The 13750-nt window shown below is 47.8% G+C and overlaps 1 protein-coding gene across 1 annotated transcript in view; it reads right to left on the reverse strand.

Annotated features, from left to right (window-relative positions):
• LOC121270058 (calcium-binding mitochondrial carrier protein SCaMC-3-like) overlaps nucleotides 1-13750 on the reverse strand; it is a 70593-nt gene that overhangs the window by 41121 nt on the left and 15722 nt on the right. Inside the window, exon 3 of the mRNA XM_041175387.1 lies at nucleotides 2545-2694. Coding sequence (XP_041031321.1) covers nucleotides 2545-2694 — 150 coding nt within the window. The remainder of the gene's footprint in view (nucleotides 1-2544; nucleotides 2695-13750) is intronic.

Consider the following 13750-nt stretch of genomic DNA (forward strand, 5'->3'; position numbering starts at 1 on the left):
AACTTGGTAAGTGGGGACCACAGTGCCAAGAAACACAATGATGGGGAACATGGTGATGGGGAATATGGGAATTGGGGAACACGGTGACATGGAACACAGTGACTGAGCACAGTGATGGGGAACAAGGTGACGGGGGGGCACGGTGACGGGGGGACAAGATAACAGGGAACACTGTGATGGGAACACGGTGTCAGGGAACAAGGTGACTGGGGACTGTGAACATGATGACAGGGAACATGGAGGCGGAGAACACGGTGATCGTGTTGAACATCTCCAACAAGAAAGAATCCAACCATTGCCCCTTGACATTCAATGGCATCACCATCATTGAATCCCCCCCTATCAACACTCTGGGGGTTTATATTGACCAGAAACTGAACTGGACTAGCCATATAAATACTGTCTTCAAGTGCAGGTCAGATGCTAGGAATCGTGCACCAAGTAACTCACCTCCTGACTCCCCAAAGCTTGTCCATCATCTACAAGCACAAATCAGGAATGTGATGGAATAGTCCCCACTTGCCTGGATGAGTGCAGCTCCCACAACACTCAAGAATCTTGACACTATCCAGGACAAAGCAGCCCACTTGATTGGCACCTCATCCACAAACATTCACTCTCCCCACCACCGACGCACAGCAGCAGTGTGTACCATCTACAAGATGCACTGCAGGAATTCACCAAGGCTCCTTCGACAGCAACTTCCAAACCCACGACCACTACCACCTAGAAGGACAAGGGCAGCAGATAGATGGGAACACCACCACCTGGAAGTTCCCCTCCAAGTCACTCACCATCCTGACTTGGAAATATATCGCCGTTCCTTCACTGTCGCTGGGTAAAAATCCTGGAACTCCCTCCCTAACAGCACTGTGGATGTATCTACACCAAATAGATTACTGCAATTCAAGAAGGCAGCTCTCCACCACCTTCTCGAGGGCAACTAGGGATGGCAATAAATGTCGGCCCAGCCAGCGAAGCCCACATTCCGTGAATGAAATTTTTAAAAATTTGATAAGGTGCCATCAAAGATTATTACAGAAAATAAAAGCTCATGGTGTAGAGGGTAACACGATAGCATGGGTAGAAGATTGGCTGGCTGGCAGAAAGCAGTGAGTATGCATAAATGGGCCTTTTACTGATTGGCAGTTGTGCAAGTAGCATCCCACAGGGATCTGTACTGGGGCCTCAACTTCTTATGATCTACATCAATGACTTAGATGAAGGGAGTGAAGACATGGTAGCTAAATTTACAGGTGATTCAAAGATAGGTAGGTAAGTATGTTGTGAAGAGGACATAAGGAGTTTGCAGATGGAAATATACAGGTTGAGTGAGTGAACAAAGATCTGGCAAATGGAGTTTAATGTGGGAAAATGTGAGGTTGTTCACTTTGGCAGGAAGAACAAAAAAGCAGAGTATTACTTAAAAGGAGAATGGCTGCATAATTCTGCAGCAGGAGCTAGGTGTTCTAGTGTATGAGTCACAAAAAGTTAGTATGCAGGTACAGCATGTAATTAAGGAGGCTAATGGAATGCTATCCTTTATTATGAGAGGGATTGAACATGAAAGTAAGGATGTTATGCTTCAGTTATACAGGGTATTGGTAAGACCGCACCATGAATGCTGAGTGCAGCTTTGGTCTCCTTATTTAAGGAAGGGTGTAAATGCATTGGAGGCAGTTCACAGGAGGTTTACTCGATTGATACCTGGAATGAGTGGGTTGTCTTATGAGGAAAGGTTGGACAGACTGGGCTTGTTTACACTGGAGTTTAGAAGAGTGAGGGGTGATTTGATTGAAACCTTTAAGACTCTGATGGGTGTTTCTTGTGGGTGAGTCCAGAACTAGGCGGCACTGTTTTAAAATTAGGGGTAACCCTTTTAGGACAGAGATGGGGAGAAATGTTTTCTCTCAGAGCGTTGTGCGACTTTGGAACTCTCTGCCCCAGAGGGTGGTGGAGTTGGGTCACTGAATATTTTTAAGGCAGAGGTAGATAGATTCTTGTTAGATGGGGTTAGATGGGAATGTAGAAATCGAAACACAAGGTCAGCCATGATCTTATTGAATGGCAGAACAGGCTGGAGGGGCTGAATGGTCTACTCCTGTTCCTATTTCTTATGTTCTTATTCTGCTAAGTGAGTCCAAATTCTCCGACTCTAACTTGAGTTTTGGGGGTCCTAGAGAGCAGGGGAATTGTCCAACGGAAGTCCAAACTTCCCAAGCAATTCCTGCAGGGTTCCTGCATTGGAACTTCTGAGTGTATCTCCTGGTTACACCTAGGGTATGACCATCTGGAAATTGGAAGCTCTGGGTCATTGTATCATTGTGGATTGTTTCCCCTCTGCAGGCCAACTTAGCAGTTAGCTAGGTCATTGTGCTTATTTAGCAGTTTAGCTCCTCAAGCAAGGGTTCTGAGGGGCTTTTAAATCCACAGAAGCGACACAATTTACTGAGTTCAAATATTCAGTGTTCAGTTTATGGGGTAAACTTGGTAAGTAAAGAGTTCTAAGAAGAGATCTGGCCTACATCGGACAGGGCCAGTTACCTTCTCATAAGCTAGAAACTTGATGCCAGTCTCTGGGGCAACTTTTGTCACATTCGTTCCATTGCCCCTCCAGAGTGAGAGGTAGCCACCTTCTTCCACCATCGCCTTCCAGCTGCCCAACAAGTTCAGATGATGTTTTGCAGCATACACCTGGGGGAAAGAGGAACAGGGGTTTTTACATCCACACCCATTATGCTTTTTATTTACAGAATCACAGAATCACACAGTGCAGAAGAGGCCCTTCAGCCCATCGAGTCTGCACCCACATACAAGAAACACCTGACCTGCCTACCTAATCCCATTTACCAGCATTTGGCCCATAGCCTTGAATGTTATGACATGCCAGGTACTTTTTAAAGGATGTGAGGCAACCCGCCTCCACCACCCTCCCAGGCAGCACATACCAGACCATCACCACCCTCTGGGTAAAAGAGATTTTCCCCACATACCACCTAAACCTCCTGCCCCTCACCTTGAACTTATGCCCCCTTGTGGCTGACCCTTCAACTAAGGGGAACAGCTGCTCCCTATCCACCCTGTCCATGCCCCTCATAATCTTGTACACTTGACCAGGTCGCCCCTCAGTCTTCTCTGATCCAGTGAAAACTACCCAAGTCTATCCAACCTCTCTCCATAACTTAAATGTTTCATCCCAGGCAACATCCTGGTGAATCTCCTCTGCACCCCCTCTAGTGCAATCACCTTCCTATAATGTGGCAACCAAAACTGCACACAGTACTCCAGCTGTGGCCTCACCAAGGTTCTGTACAACTCCAACATGACCTCCCTACTTTTGTGATCCATGCCTCGATTGATAAAGGCAAGTGTCCCATGTACCTTTTTCACCACCCCCTAACATGCACCCCCGCCTTCAGAGATCTATGGACACACACGCCAAGGTCCCTTTGTTCCTCAGAACTTCCTAGTGTCATGCCATTCATTGAATACTTCCTTGTCAAATTACTCCTTCCAAAGTGTATCACCTCACACTTTTCAGGGTTAAATTCCATCTGCCACTTATCTGCCCATTTGACCACCCATCTATTTCTTCCTGTAGCCCAAGACACTCAACCTCAATGTTAACCACCCGGCCAATCTTTGTGTCATCCGCAAACTTACTAATCCTACCCCCCACATCTATGTCGTTTATATAAATAATGAATAATAGGGGCCCGAGCACAGATCCCTGTGGTACGCCACTAGACACTGGCTTCCAGTCATTAAAGCTTCCTTTTGTCATCACCCTCTGTCTCCTACAACTAAGCAAATTTTGAAACCACCTTATCAAATTACCCTTTATCCCATGTGCATTTGCCTTCTTTATAAGTCTCCCATGTGGGACCTTGTCAAAGGCTTTGCTGAAATCCATATAAACTACATCAACGGCACTACCCTCATCTACACACCTGGTCACCTCCTCAAACAATTCAATCAAATGTGTTAGGCATGACCTTCCTCTAACAAAGCCATGCTGACTATCCCTGATCAAACCTTGCCTCTCCAAGTGGAGATAGATTCTCTCCTTCAGAATTTTCTCCAATAGTTTCCCTACCACTGACGTGAGACTCACTGGCCTGTAGTTCCCTGGCTTATCTCTACAACCCTTCTTAAGTAGCGGAACCATATTAGCTGTTCTCCCGTCCTCTGGTACCTCCCCTGTGGCCAGAGAAGAATTAAAAATTTGGGTCAGAGCCCCTGCAATCTCCTCCCTTGCCTCCCTCAGCAGTCTGGGACACAAATCATCCAGACCTGGAGATTTGTCCACTTTTAAGATTGCCAACACCTCCAATACCTTGTCACTCCCTATATCAATTTGCTTTAGAACCTTGCAGTCTCTCTCCCTGAGTTCGATACCTTCATCCTCATTCTCTTGGGTGAAGATGGATGTGAAGTATTCATTCAACACTCTAGCGATGTCCTCTGGCTCCACCCATAGATTGCCCCTTGGTCCCTTATTACTCTTTCCCTGGTTATCCTCTTCCCATTAATATACTTATAGAATATCTTGGGATTTTCCCTACTTTTACCAGCCAGAGCTTTCTCATATCCCCTCTTTGCTCTCCTAATTGCTTTCTTAAGCTCCGCCCTGCACTGTCTGTACTCCACTAATGCCTCCGCTGATTTGCTTCTCTTGTACCTGCTAAAAGCCTCTCCTTTCCTTCTCATTGTATCCTGAATATCCGAGGTCATCCATGGTTCTCTGGGCTTGTTACTGCTTCCGATTACCCTAGAGGGAACATGTTGAGCCTGTATCCTCCCCATTTCCTTTTTGTACTGTGGTTCTCCCATGCAGTATTGTAATGCAGTGATATAAAGTGTAAGAAATAGCTATTTTTAAAATTGTATAGAAGGCCCATGGAATTAGATGGTGCAGCATTGAATTCTCTCTCTGTCGCTGAAAAAAATATAAACAATTTTAAGTAGTCAGGGACAAAAACAAGGTAGAGATAAAACTCAGAAAGATTGCCCTCCCCACATTAAGGTCACTCGACTTTACAAAGATCCCTGAACCAACAACAGAAAGCCTCCTGGCACCCTGCACACCCCAGTGACCTCAGAGCATGGGGGGCCAGACTGTGGAGGAGGTGACCATCCTGACACCTTGGCTACCTGTTCTATATCTATAGGTCAGAAGGGTTTGAATAGACACTGGGTAAGTTACCAGCTCCCAGAAATGAAGCATATTAATGAGTGTTTGTCAGGGGCCAACTCTCATCAGGAGGCAACTCTCATCAGCATGGACAGAGGATTAGCTAATTAATAAGAAACAAAGAGTCAGCAAACTGTAACCTGTACAGTGTCACAGTGATCAGTGCTGGCACCTCAGGAGGGCAGAGCAGTGGCAAATGGAATTCAACCCGGAAAAGTGTGAGGTAATGCACTTGGGGAGGACTAACAAGGCAAGGGATTACACTATTTATGGTAGGACCTTGAAGTGCATATTCCACAGATCCCTGAAGTTGGCAGGGCTGCTAGATAAGGTAGTTAAGGAGGCATATGGGATACTTGCCTTAAATAGCCGAGGCATAGAATATAAGAGCAAGGAGGTTATGCTGGAACTGTATAAAATGCTGGTTAGGCTACAGCTGGAATACTGCATGCTGCTCTGGTCACCACATTGAACAGCACCTCATCTTCCGACTAGGCACTTTACAGCCTTCTGGACTGAATACTGAGTTCAACAATTTTAGATCATGAACTCTCTCCTCCATCCCCACCCCCTTTCCGATCCCCGTTTTTTTCCAATAATTTATATAGGTTTTTCTTTTCCCACTTATTTCCATTATTTTTAAATGTATTTCCATCCATTGTTTTATCTCTACCTTTTAGCCTTTTGATCCCTTCCCCCCACCCCACCCCCACTAGGGCTATCTGTACCTTTATTATCACATTCCTCAGATAATATCACCAGCTTCAACCCTCTCTGTCCTTTTGTCTGTGACATCTCTTGGTTATCTCCACCTATCACTGGCCCTCTATCCACATCTACCTGTCCCACCCCCCCAGCTTATATTTCACCTCTTTTCTATTTTTCCTTCATTCTGTTGAAGAGACATACGGACTCGAAACGTTAACTGTGTTCCTCTCCGCAGATGCTGCCAGACCTGCTGAGTTTTTCCAGCTATTTTTGTTTTTGTATAGGAAGGAGGTGATTGCACTGGAGAGGGTGCAGAGGAGATTCACCAGGATGCTGCCTGGGCTGGAGGGTCTGAGCTATGAGGAAAGATTGGATTGGCTGGGGTTGTTAGTAAAGGGGTCAATAACCAGGGGACATAGATATAAGGTAAGAGGTAGAAGGCTAAGAGGGGAGTTGAGGAGAAATTTTTTCACCCAGAGGCTGTTTGGAGCCTGGAACTCACTTCCTGAAAGGGTGGTTGAGTCAGAAACCCTCATAACATTTAAGAAGTATTTAGATATTCACTTGCATCACCATAGCCTCCAGGGCTATGGGCCAAGCACTGGAAAATGGGAATAGTATAGTCAGATCTTTGGTGACTGGTGCGGACACGATGGGCTGAATGGCCTCCCTTTGTGCTGTAAACATCTATGGGTCTAATTATGGTCTATATTAATGACTTAGATGAAGGAGCCAACTGTATTGTAGCCAAATTTGCTGATCATGCAAACATAGGTAGGAAAGCAAGCCATGAGTAGAATACAAAGAGTTTGCAAATGGATGGAGGCAGGTTAAGTGAGTGGAAAAAACTTGACAGTTGGAATGTAATGTGGGAAACCGTGAGGTTGTCCACTTTGACAGGGAGAATAGAAACACAGAATATCTTTTTAAAAGAGAGAGACTGCAGAATGCTGCTGTACAAAGGAGTTTGGGTGCCCTTGTACATTAAAAAGACAGCATGCAGGGACAGCATCAAATGGAAAGGCAAGTGCAATGCTGGGCTTTATTGCAAGGGGTGGGGGGTGGAGTATAAAAGTAGGGAAGTCTTGCCACAACTGTATGGGGCATTGCTGAGACTGCACCTGGAGTACTGTGTACAGCTTTGTCTCCTTTCTTAAGGATATAGTTGCATTGGGATCAGTTCAAAGGTTAGCTCTGCTGATTCCTGCAATGAAGGTTGTCTAATGAGGAAAGGTTGAGCAGGTTGGGCCTGTACTCATTGGAATTTAGGAGAAGGAGATGTGATCTTATTGCAACATATAAATTTTTGAAGGGGCGTGACAGGGTAGATAGCCGAAAGGATGTTCCCTTTCATGGGGAATCTAGAACTAGGGGACACAGTTTAAAAATAAGGGGTCTGTGATTTAAGAAAGAGGTGAAGAGGAATTTCTTCTCTCAGAGGGTTGTTAATAGTCTTTGCAATTCTCTTCTCCAGCGGGCAGTGGGGGCTCGGTCACTGAATATATACAAGGTGGAGTTAGACAGATTTTTGAAATACAAGGGAGTCAAGGGTCATGGGCGACAGGCAGGAAGGTGGAATTAAGCCCACAACCAGATCAGCCAGGATGTAACTGGATGGTGCAGAAAGTTTGATGGGTTGAATGGGCTATTTCTGATGAGTCTTCTGATTCTCTGAGTGCTAGAAAGTTGTTAGTAATGGGTTGTGCTGTCCATTTATTTGTAAGGTGAAAGGGAGTTGGGATCTCAGCTAGCTAATTAGCCTTTTTACCCAGATACTGAGCTAATGGATTTGCCGTGGTGTAAAGAGCAAAGGGAACAATTCTGAGATCAGGTTACAGTCATTGCTAAAAGTTAAATAGGGAATCTCTTCACTGTAGTTTAAAGTATAAATTGGTAAGTTAGATCATCAAGTTTGCTGATGACACTAAGATTGGAGGCGTTGTGGACAGCGAGGAAGGCTTTCAAAGCTTGCAGAGGGATCGACCAACAGGAAAAATGGGCCAGAAAATGGCAGATGGAATTTAATGTGGAGAAGTGTGAGGTGTTACATTTTGGAAGGTCAAACCAAGGTAGGACATACACAGTAAATGGTAGGGCACTGAGGAGTGTGGAGGAACAAAGGAATCTGGGAGTTCAGATACATAATCCCCTGAAAGTGGCGTCACATATGATAGGGTTATAAAGAAAGCTTTTGGCATACTGGCCTTCATAAATCAAAGTGTTGAGTATAGGAGTTGGGATGTTATGGTGAGGTTGTATAAGACATTAGTGAGGCCAACTTTGGAGTATTGTGTGCAGTTCTGGTCGCCTAACTACAGGAAGGATATCAGTAAGATTGAGAGAGTGCAGAGAAGATTTACTAGGATGTTGCCGGGTCTTCAGGAGTTGAGTTACAGGGAAAGATTAAACAGGTTAGGACTTTATTCCTTGGAGCGTAGAAGAATGAGGGGAGATTTGATAGAAGTTTACAAAATTATGAGGTGTATAGACAGAGTAAATGTGAGTAGGCTCTTTCCACTTAGATTAGGAGAGATTAGGAGAGGACATGGCTTTAGGGTGAAAGGGGAAATGTTTGGGGGGAACATTAGGGGGAACTTCTTCACTCAGAGAGTGGTGAGAGTGTGGAACGAGCTACCATCTTACGTGGTAAATGTGGGCTCACTCAAGTTTTAAGAATAAATTAGATAGATACATGGATGGGAGAGGTCTGGAAGGTTATGGACTGGGTGCAGGTCAGTGGGACTAGCGGAATAATATCTCAGCACAGACTAGAAGGGCCGAATGGCCTGTTTTCTGTGCTGTCGTGTTCTATGGGTCTACGGTTCTATAAATTGCCTATGAAAAGAAAATAGTGTTTCATCAATAGTGTATTTTTTTTTAGTAATTTGTTATAGTAAATTTTCAAAACCTGAATTCTTGTTGGGACATTTGTCCAGTTAATAACTGGAAATTTGAATCTCTTTTTTTAAGTGATCAGTCTCTACAGAGATCGTAGCAAGACACTCGAGCATCAGTTATACTGTGGGAAGCCTGTGGTAAACAGCACTAATTATTGTTCTGATGATAGATCATCAACCTGAAACATTAACTAGCTTGGCCTAAATAGCCAAGTGGTTATGGTAGTGGGTTTGTAACCCCAAGATCAAGAGTTCAAATCTCACGATGGCAAACCATGAAACAATGTAACTTCATCTGAAACAGATGGAAATGGGTTTGTACTCAAAAGAGCTGAAACATTAACTGTTTCTCCCTTCACAGATGCAGCCTGAACTGTTGGGTATTTCCAACAACCACAAAATTTTCATTTTCTAACTTGTCATGGTCTCCAGATACTCCTGCTTTCTATTGTACAAAATTAAAGAACCATAAACTGGCTAAAGCATAGAAGGACACCATTCTGGCCATTATGCCTGTGCTAGCTCTTGTCAAGAGCAAATCATCTAGTACCAGTTCCCCCGGTCTTTTTCCCGTAGCCCTGCAAAATGTTTCTCTTCGGATAATGATCTAATTCTCTGTGAATGCCTCGACTGAATCTGCCTCCACCACACTTTCAGGCAGTGCATTCTGGATCCTAACCACTCACTGCATAAAAAAGATTTTCCTCATGTCATCATTTCTTTCTTTACCAGTCACCTTAAGTCTGTGCCTTCTACTTCTTGATCCTTCCACCAATGGGTACAGTTTTTCCCTATCTACACTGTCCAGACCCCTCATTATTCTGAACACCTCTATCAAATCTCCTCTCAACCTTCTCCAAGGAAAACAGTCCCAACTTCTCCAATCTATCTACTTAGCTGAAGTTCCTCATCCCTGGAACCATTCTCATGAATCTTTTCTGCACCCTCTCCAATGCCTTCACATCCTTCCCAAAGTGCAGCACCCAGAACTGGACACAATACTCCAGCTGAGGCCGAACCTGTTTTTGATGTTCTATGTCTATGTTCTTTTGAAGTTTAACACTACCCTTCTCAAAATTCACAATACTTCCAAGTTTCGTGTCATCCGCAGTTCTTGAAATTGTGCCCTGTACACCATAGTCTAGGTCATTATTATAGTTTCTAAAAGCTTCCCTACCACCAAGGTTAAACTGACTGGGTTGTAGTTGCTGGGCTTATCCTCATACCTTTTTTTGAACAAGAGTGTAACATTTGCAATTCTCTATTTCTTTGGAACCACACCTGTATCTAAGGAGGATTGAAAAATTATGGCCAATGCCTCTGCAATTTCCACCCTCATATGTATCCTTGGATACATGTCATCTGGTCTTGAGGATTTATCAACTTTAAGTACAGTCAGCCTTTCTAACACCCCCTCCTTATCAATTTTTATCCCATCAAGTGCCTCAACTACCTTATCTTTCACAATGACCTGGTGACCTGTCCTTGGAAAGGATAGATGCCAAGTACGCAGCCTAATGGGAACATTTTCTCCCCACCTACTCTGTCCAGACCCCTCATGATTTTGACCACCACTGTCAAATCTCCTGTCAGCCTTGTCTTCCCTAAGGAGAACAACCCCAGCTTCTCCAATCTATTCCATTCCCTCATCCTGGAACCATTACCAAAAATCTTTTCTGCACTGTCTCTAAAGTCTTCACATCCTTCCTAAAGCAAGGTTCCCAGAATTGGAAACAAAACACCAGGTGAGGCTGAATCAGAATTTAATGTGGTCAAGCTATATGTAACCCCCCTCCCCCCAGAGTATGTAAACCCCTCCCCCCAGGGTATGTAAACCCCTCCCCCCAGGGTATATAACCCCCCTCCCCCCAGAGTATTTAACCCCCCCATCTCCCCAGAGTATGTAACCCCCCCTCTCCCCAGGGTATGTAACCCCCCCTCCCCCCAGAGTATTTAACCCCCCCATCTCCCCAGAGTATGTAACCCCCCCTCTCCCCAGAGTATGTAACCCCCCCTCTCCCCAGAGTATGTAACCCCCCCTCTCCCCAGAGTATGTAACCCCCCCTCTCCCCAGAGTATGTAACCCCCCATCTCCCCAGAGTATTTAACCCCCCCATCTCCCCAGAGTATGTAACCCCCCCTCTCCCCAGAGTATGTAACCCCCCCTCTCCCCAGAGTATTTAACCCCCCTCCCCCCAGAGTATGTAAACCCCTCTCCCCAGGGTATGTAACCCCCCTCCCCCCAGAGTATTTAACCCCCCCATCTCCCCAGAGTATGTAACCCCCCCTCTCCCCAGAGTATGTAACCCCCCCTCTCCCCAGAGTATTTAACCCCCCCATCTCCCCAGAGTATGTAACCCCCCCTCTCCCCAGAGTATGTAACCCCCCCTCTCCCCAGAGTATGTAACCCCCCCTCTCCCCAGAGTATGTAACCCCCCCTCTCCCCAGAGTATTTAACCCCCCCTCTCCCCAGAGTATGTAACCCCCCCTCTCCCCAGAGTATGTAACCCCCCCTCTCCCCAGAGTATGTAACCCCCCCTCTCCCCAGAGTATGTAACCCCCCCTCTCCCCAGAGTATGTAACCCCCCCTCTCCCCAGAGTATGTAACCCCCCCCTCTCCCCAGAGTATTTAACCCCCCCATCTCCCCAGAGTATGTAACCCCCCCTCTCCCCAGAGTATTTAACCCCCCCATCTCCCCAGAGTATGTAACCCCCCCTCTCCCCAGAGTATTTAACCCCCCCATCTCCCCAGAGTATGTAACCCCCCCTCTCCCCAGAGTATGTAACCCCCCCTCTCCCCAGGGTATGTAACCCCCCCTCTCCCCAGAGTATGTAACCCCCCCTCTCCCCAGAGTATGTAACCCCCCCTCTCCCCAGAGTATGTAACCCCCCCTCTCCCCAGGGTATGTAACCCCCCCTCTCCCCAGAGTATGTAACCCCCCCTCTCCCCAGGGTATGTAACCCCCCCTCTCCCCAGAGTATGTAACCCCCCCTCTCCCCAGAGTATGTAACCCCCCCTCTCCCCAGAGTATGTAACCCCCCCTCTCCCCAGAGTATGTAACCCCCCCTCTCCCCAGAGTATTTAACCCCCCTCCCCCCAGAGTATGTAAACCCCTCTCCCCAGGGTATGTAACCCCCCTCCCCCCAGAGTATTTAACCCCCCCATCTCCCCAGAGTATGTAACCCCCCCTCTCCCCAGAGTATTTAACCCCCCTCCCCCCAGAGTATGTAAACCCCTCTCCCCAGGGTATGTAACCCCCCTCCCCCCAGAGTATTTAACCCCCCCTCTCCCCAGAGTATGTAACCCCCCCTCTCCCCAGAGTATGTAACCCCCCCTCTCCCCAGAGTATGTAACCCCCCCTCTCCCCAGAGTATGTAACCCCCCATCTCCCCAGAGTATGTAACCCCCCCCTCTCCCCAGGGTATGTAACCCCCCTCCCCCCAGAGTATGTAACCCCCCCTCTCCCCAGAGTATGTAACCCCCCCATCTCCCCAGAGTATGTAACCCCCCCCTCTCCCCAGAGTATGTAACCCCCCCTCTCCCCAGAGTATTTAACCCCCCTCTCCCCAGAGTATGTAACCCCCCCTCTCCCCAGAGTATGTAACCCCCCCTCTCCCCAGAGTATGTAACCCCCCCTCTCCCCAGAGTATGTAACCCCCCCTCTCCCCAGAGTATGTAACCCCCCCTCTCCCCAGAGTATGTAACCCCCCCTCTCCCCAGAGTATGTAACCCCCCCTCTCCCCAGAGTATGTAACCCCCCCTCTCCCCAGAGTATGTAACCCCCCCCTCTCCCCAGAGTATGTAACCCCCCCCTCTCCCCAGAGTATGTAACCCCCCCTCTCCCCAGAGTATGTAACCCCCCCTCTCCCCAGAGTATGTAACCCCCCCTCTCCCCAGAGTATGTAACCCCCCCCTCTCCCCAGAGTATGTAACCCCCCCTCTCCCCAGAGTATGTAACCCCCCCCCTCTCCCCAGAGTATGTAACCCCCCCTCTCCCCAGAGTATGTAACCCCCCCTCTCCCCCAGAGTATGTAACCCCCCCCTCTCCCCAGAGTATGTAACCCCCCCTCTCCCCAGAGTATGTAACCCCCCCCTCTCCCCAGAGTATGTAACCCCCCCTCTCCCCAGAGTATGTAACCCCCCCCTCTCCCCAGAGTATGTAACCCCCCCTCTCCCCAGAGTATGTAACCCCCCCTCTCCCCAGAGTATGTAACCCCCCCTCTCCCCAGAGTATGTAACCCCCCCCTCTCCCCAGAGTATGTAACCCCCCCTCTCCCCAGAGTATGTAACCCCCCCTCTCCCCAGAGTATGTAACCCCCCCTCTCCCCAGAGTATGTAACCCCCCCTCTCCCCAGAGTATGTAACCCCCCCTCTCCCCAGAGTATGTAACCCCCCCTCTCCCCAGAGTATGTAACCCCCCCTCTCCCCAGAGTATTTAACCCCCCCCTCTCCCCAGAGTATGTAACCCCCCCTCTCCCCAGAGTATTTAACCCCCCCTCTCCCCAGAGTATGTAACCCCCCATCTCCCCAGAGTATGTAACCCCCCCTCTCCCCAGAGTATGTAACCCCCCCTCTCCCCAGAGTATTTAACCCCCCCCTCTCCCCAGAGTATGTAACCCCCCCTCTCCCCAGAGTATTTAACCCCCCCCTCTCCCCAGAGTATGTAACCCCCCCTCTCCCCAGAGTATTTAACCCCCCCATCTCCCCAGAGTATGTAACCCCCCATCTCCCCAGAGTATGTAACCCCCCCCTCTCCCCAGAGTATGTAACCCCCCCTCTCCCCAGAGTATTTAACCCCCCCATCTCCCCAGAGTATTTAACCCCCCCTCTCCCCAGAGTATGTAACCCCCCCTCTCCCCAGAGTATGTAACCCCCCCTCCCCCCAGAGTATGTAACCCCCCCTCTCCCCAGAGTATATAACCCCCCCTCTCCCCAGAGTATGTAACCCCC

This window comes from Carcharodon carcharias, chromosome 26 (assembly GCF_017639515.1).
Source record: "Carcharodon carcharias isolate sCarCar2 chromosome 26, sCarCar2.pri, whole genome shotgun sequence".
In the NCBI taxonomy this organism is placed as follows: Eukaryota; Metazoa; Chordata; class Chondrichthyes; order Lamniformes; family Lamnidae; genus Carcharodon; species Carcharodon carcharias.